The sequence below is a fragment of the Cicer arietinum genome, chromosome 4 (genome assembly GCF_000331145.2).
Source record: "Cicer arietinum cultivar CDC Frontier isolate Library 1 chromosome 4, Cicar.CDCFrontier_v2.0, whole genome shotgun sequence".
Taxonomy (NCBI): domain Eukaryota; kingdom Viridiplantae; phylum Streptophyta; class Magnoliopsida; order Fabales; family Fabaceae; genus Cicer; species Cicer arietinum.
The window spans coordinates 31,413,194-31,419,135 of record NC_021163.2 but is presented as its reverse complement, the minus strand read 5'-3'; the positions used below and the strand labels follow the sequence as shown (position 1 = coordinate 31,419,135).

The following is a 5,942-nucleotide window of genomic DNA, read 5'->3' as shown; positions in this document are numbered from 1 at the left end:
TAGATAATGTTATTATATATTATTAGTAAGGGTATTTTAGACATTTTTATTTATATATATATATATTCATTGTAACCCTATTAACTGAAGTTTGGTTCATTCTATGTTATGTAACCCTAGAGTGATTGTCTCTCTTCTTCCTCTTTTCATTGTTAACATGGTATCAAATAGCTTTGGTTGATTTTATGATCTAATATAAAGAAGAGAGAGGTTATTTTGATAGGAAAGACAACCACCAAAAGAGAAAAGAGAAGAATAACCCTATTCCCGATTTTGTTAAATCAGTCTCACAAAAACATCGATTGCACATTCGTTAACCGTTGGATCGGGCTGATGTTTGGATAAAAGGTTCGCAACACTCAGGTCTTTGTCTTCAACGGTCGGATCGGCGAAACGAGGTCTGTAGGGGGAGAAATCGTACTCGCACAACACCCGATTATCATGTATAGAACTTTCGAATGTTAGTTCACCTTTTGTTTTGATGATTAGAGGGGGGTGTAGCTTCGAAGAAAAGGCTAGAATGGCACAAAATGCGGGCTACACAGCTGCAATTGTCTATGACAATGAAGATGGTGGCGTCCTGGTTGCAATGGCTGGAAATTCTGCCAGTATAAGAATACATGTTGTATTTGTATCAAAAGCTTCCGGTTTGGCTCCAAAAGGATCATAATTTGACGCTAATCATTATGACACTAAGATGAATGAACTGCTTGCCAGTGATGGGCAAGAATTCTTCACCTCATATGATGAAGTCCATGACAACTTTGGTGCAATGGGGCTGCAAGAAAACCTTTTGCGAGGCATATATGCTTACGGTTTTGAGAGGCCTTCTGCAATCCAGCAAAGAGGAATTGTTCCTTTTTGCAAAGGTCTAGATGTGTTTCAACAGGCTCAGTCAGGAATAGGGAAGACAACAACATTTTGTTCTGGAATTTTGCAGCAGCTCAATTACAGATTGGTTCAGTGCCAGGTTTTGGTTTTGGCCCCTACGGGGGAGCTAGCTCAACAGATTGAGAAGGTTATGCGAGCTCTTGTCGATTTCCTTGGTGTTAAGGTTCATGCTTATGTTGGTGGGACAAGTGTTCGTGAGGATCAACGCATTCTCCCCGTTGCTTGTTTGTTATGATCAGTATTAAGGAGTTGATTTTGGTTTGGTTCACATGCTTTCAACTGTTGTGGTTCTTTGCTGATTTGGTTGGTAATTTAATTGTTCGTCTCTCCTATCTCTTTGGTTGCTTTCTTCTGTGTTGTCGCTCTCTCTGTTGCTTCTTCTGTTTGATTGCTTCTCTTTCTAGTGATTTGCTTTGTTGCTTCTCTCCATATTGATTGTTCTATTTGTTTGCTCTTCTCTCATGTGGTTCATCTATTTGGTTGCTTCTCTCTTTGTTTAGTTTGGTTTGGTGTAGTTTAGTTTGGTTTAGTTTGGTTTGATACGATTTAGTTTTGTTTGGTTCTATTTGGTTTGGTTTGTTTTGATTTGGTTTCGTGGTGCTACTTATTTGGTTGTTCCTATCTGTTGATTTTGATATTGGTTGATTTGAGCTTTAGTTTGAGGGGTTGTTATAATATTAGGTAATTTTAGGGGAGATGTTAAGTAGTATGTTATTGGGCTTTTATATTATATATTAAGGGTTTGTTTTGATATGGTTGTTGCTCCTTTTTCGGTTTGATTTTTTGTTGGCTTGGTTCTTCTCTTGATTGTGACTATTTGATATGATTTCTTGTTGGTTTGGTTTCTCTCTTTATTGTGATTGTTTGGTATAGCTAATGATCATCTCTTTGGCTTCTGCTTCTTCTTTCGTTGTTTCTCTCTTTGTTGGTTCTTCTCTTTGATTGTTGCTTCTTCTTTGGTGACATCCCTCTTGTCCCCCCCGACTGTTCAACCACCTCCTGCGATTGTTGATCCTCCTCGTTACCCCTCTCGTCAACTTTTTCTGAGCCCTCTTCCTATAAAGAGGTTGTTCTTGATCCTCTTTGGCAGTAGGCTATGACAGAAGAACTATCTGCATTGCACAAAACCAATACTTGGGGAATTAGTACCTCTTCCTCCTAGAAAACGTGCTATTGGGTCTCGTTGGGTATACAAGATCAAAATTAAGTCTGATGGGTCAGTTGAGCGCTACAAAGCACGTCTTGTTGTTAAGGGTTTCTCTCAACACTATGGTATGGATTATGAAGAAACTTTTGCTCTTGTAGTCAAGATGACCACTATTCGTACTCTTCTTCTTTACAGATTGCTGATTTGTTCACAGAGATGCATTCTATTAAATGTTTTTGTTTTTTAGTTGACAAACTCTCGATGCTCCATGTTAATGCATCGTGAGTTTTAGGGAAGATGTTAGATAATGTTATTATATATTAGTAGTAAAGTTATGATTTTGTTTTTTATGTTGATCCTTTCATGATGCTTATGCATTGTTATTTCAAAGTTACAATAAAAAAACAAAATACCTTAACAAAGCTTGAGAATACATCCACAAGGTATGCAGAATACTGATCAGGAGTGACAACTTTGTTGATCAAAGGATTTACATAATAGTTTTGAACAAATTCACTACTTCCAGCACTCATATGTACAATGCACCCTTAATAATTGATGCTGCCTTTTTTCTTCCAGCTATCTTGATAAGCTTGCTTTGGTATTTCTTGTAATATTTTAATTGTTGGGACAATACACGTGCTCACCTTGTTCATCACAAACTTACATTCAAAATAGAAGCCTTTTTATCATAACTAGATGCAGCTGAAGCAAACTTTGCTCCAATTAGGAGGTTCTTCCCTGTTGCTTGAGAGCTAAGATATGTCGGCGCATAACTCTTAAAACCAAGTGTTTCAGCTACAAAATGAACCAACTCAATAAGAAAAAAAAAACTTTATATGTAAACATATGTGTAACATTAGTATTACAATCTCTTCCAGTACACTAAAAAATCTTGCAGTGCATAAGAGTTGAGACTAAGAATATTTTATAAACGCTCCTGTGACTTTTTACTAATGATAAAACTATATGACTCACATAAAAGTGGTGTGAAGAGTTTGGAACACAGTCTAAGCTAATAAAGTTTCAATTTTGATGTCTATAACTTTCTAAATTTATATACCCCCCAGTAATATCAGTAGCTAATTTCCCATTACAAAACCTTCCAGTGGATTTATGGTTGACGAAGTCCCTTCCATAACGAGGATAGTTAGCTTTAAAAGAGTTGGAAGATAGTCATTATTCCCAATATCAACAGCAGAGTCACCAAATGTGATGATTGCTGGTACAAGTGTATCTTGTGCATTCCCCCATGACAACAACACCAATGCAAGTATCACAAAAAATGCTTCTCTATTATTCATATTCATTTTTCTCTAGCTAACAATAAGCTTATGAAGACATTCTAATGTGTATTTAAATTTATAAGGGTAGAAAAAAGCACATGGCAGCTGAATAAATGACCCTTATTGATGACAGATGGTTGAAGTTGAACATATAGCTATTAAATGAATTTGCCTAGAGTGGTTAGATACTAAGACCTTTTTTTAATACTTCTTTTCTCTTTTTCCAGAAACCATAGGTTTTAATTATAGCTTTACCATGTGATTTTACTTCCTGGTCAAACACTCTGTGTGAACATTATTTCTTTCATATGCTACGGTGAAAAAAAGTTGTTGAAATTGTGTGGATGAGTAAACATTACTCTTGATCATAAGAGAGGTACATATGTTCATTAGTGTAAGTGATAAATTGGAAAGTTGAGTGATTAGTAATAACGAATAAGAGTTTGGAGGTTGCTAAAATTAATTATAGCACTTATATAGAACCTTCTTTTATAATAAGATAATTAATTATTATAGTTTTATGATTTTTCTTTTAATGGGAGAAATTCCCTTAAAATAATGTCAAACATGAAACGTTCAACTGATAATCAATATTAGAGTAAGAGAATAGTGTCTCATTACAAAGTATGAAAGATCTTAGGATTCAATGAACATTTACAAACGAATGAATTTAATATATGTCTTTTTACCATTAGACAAAACCATTAGAATTAACCGCATTTACTGGGTTTTTACGATATTAATATTAATAGAATTTTTTACAATTCTAATTTAGATATCAAAAAACCAATCCAAATTAAACCGCATGTAATTGGATCAAATCAAATTAGACTTTTTTAAAATATGTCATTCAAAACGAATCGAATCACATATAATTTTATATTTAAATCGGATAAATTTTTGCCTCAAAATCGAACCTGCACAGCCAAAGCTGAACTTATTGAATAAGGTTAATAATTTGTTCGCATGATAAACACAACCAGGTAAACTACAACAAGCATTAACTAAGTAACTCGTGATCTTATGGATCGGTATGTCACTGTGTATGTGCATGCTCACGTGAAAAGGGCACTAAGCAAAAGACCCACATCGGTAAACAATAATATTATTGTGAATGTGTGCCTCAAATCATCTAACTAAAGTTAGTTAAACTTTAGTGGTTGTTATAACTACCTTTGGCCAAGTTAGTTATGATAAGTGGTTAGTTAGTTTGATTTTGTATTCTATAAATAAAGCTATAATATAGTTGCAGCTGTGCGGAAAAAGTGAGCAGAGTTAGAGTTGTAGTTGTAATAGCAATGTGGGTGTTGTTGTAATAGCAAGAGTGGAAAAACTAAGTGAGACATATGCAATTGATGATTCATAGAAAATCATAGAGAGAAGATTATAGGGAGAAAAGAAAGATTGAGAGAAAGGCTAGTATTGCTGGTTCATAAACAGTGATAGATACTAGGAGATCAATCTTGAGAAAGCTCTAATCTTGTAACATTCAATCATTCATAGTAGATTAATCTTGCTTGCTTGCCCGTGACGTAGGTCTCATCAATTGAGGCTGAACACGTAAATTCTTGGTGTTATTCTTTCCTTATCCTTCTTTATTTTCGTTTGCATTGACAGAGAAAACTGATTTTAGAAAACTGTAGAAAGAAAAACTGTTTTATACAAAACTGCAGAAAGCGGAGAACGATCATCAATCTCCGTTTTCTGGTTTTCTGTTTTTCTGAACATTCTCCGTTTTCGTTTTTTCTCTGCAATTGTTTGTTTTCTGTTTTGTTGGTTAATCTAAGTTGCAGATCCCAATATTGTTTTAACAATTGGCGCCGTCTATGGGAAGGGAGCAACAATGGTTGGAACCACAAAGGTTGATATTGAAAAGTTCAATGGAGCAAATGACTTTGGTCTATGGAAGATAAAGATGCATGCTATTCTGGTACAGCAAGGCTTGGTGAACGCATTGAAGGGTGAATCGGCTCTTCCTGCAACAATGATTGCACGAGAAAAGGAAGAATTGATTGAAAAAGCAAAGAGCACAATCATCTTGTGTCTTGGAGACAAAGTTTTGAGGGAGGTTGCAAGGGAACCAACAGCAGCAGCCTTATGGCTTAAACTTGAATCTCTCTACATGACTAAATCAGTTTCAAATAGGCTCTTCTTGAAACAACTATTGTTCTCTTTTAAAATGGATGAAGAGAAACCTGTTGCGGTTCAACTTGCTGATTTTAACAAGATCCTTGATGATTTGGAGAATTTAGAAGTCAAGATAGATGATGGAGACAAACTCTAACCTTGCTTAGAGACCTGCCAAATTCATATGAACATTTCAAGGATGCTATAATATTTGGAAGAGAACAAACAATTACTCTTGACGAAGTGCAGGCCTCCATCCGGACAAAGGAAAGCTATAAAAGAATTGAGGTCAAGAATGATAATCATGCTGAAATTTTGAATGTGACCAGAGGAAGAATTGAAAGGAAATGACCAAATAGAAATAAGCATAAGTCTAATTCAAGATCAAAATCTGTCTTGGGATGTTCTTGAAGAGAAAAGGCTATGAATTAATTATTATGATATTGAGTTAAGGTGGAGAATTGTGAAGTTATGTCTCAAATAGATTATTT

The 5,942-nt window shown here is 35.1% G+C and overlaps 2 protein-coding genes across 2 annotated transcripts; one reads left to right on the top strand and one right to left on the bottom strand.

The window, feature by feature from the left end:
• Window positions 1-697: 697 nt before the first annotated feature.
• Window positions 698-1,126, top strand: LOC101510911 (eukaryotic initiation factor 4A-8-like). Its single transcript, XM_073367340.1, has one exon. The coding sequence runs from the start codon at window positions 698-700 to the stop codon at window positions 1,124-1,126; it is 429 nt and encodes a 142-aa protein (XP_073223441.1).
• A 1,567-nt stretch (window positions 1,127-2,693) lies between these two features.
• On the bottom strand, window positions 2,694-3,348 carry LOC140920030 (GDSL esterase/lipase APG-like). The gene is made up of 2 exons (XM_073367339.1): window positions 3,141-3,348; window positions 2,694-2,836 (listed from the first exon to the last, which is right to left on the bottom strand). Exons 1-2 carry the CDS (start codon window positions 3,346-3,348, stop codon window positions 2,694-2,696), a joined length of 351 nt encoding a protein of 116 aa, XP_073223440.1.
• Window positions 3,349-5,942: the final 2,594 nt, after the last annotated feature.

What these genes read in the sequence shown, in the direction of transcription:
- LOC140920030 (XM_073367339.1), bottom strand. Translation starts at nt 3,348, where the DNA reads ATGAATATGAATAATAGAGAAGCATTTTTTGTGATACTTGCATTGGTG. An exon ending in AACCATAAATCCACTGGAAG is followed by an intron (nt 2,837 to 3,140) that starts GTTTTGTAATGG and finishes TTCATTTTGTAG; the next exon opens with CTGAAACACTTGGTTTTAAG.
- LOC101510911 (XM_073367340.1), top strand. Translation starts at nt 698, where the DNA reads ATGAATGAACTGCTTGCCAGTGATGGGCAAGAATTCTTCACCTCATAT.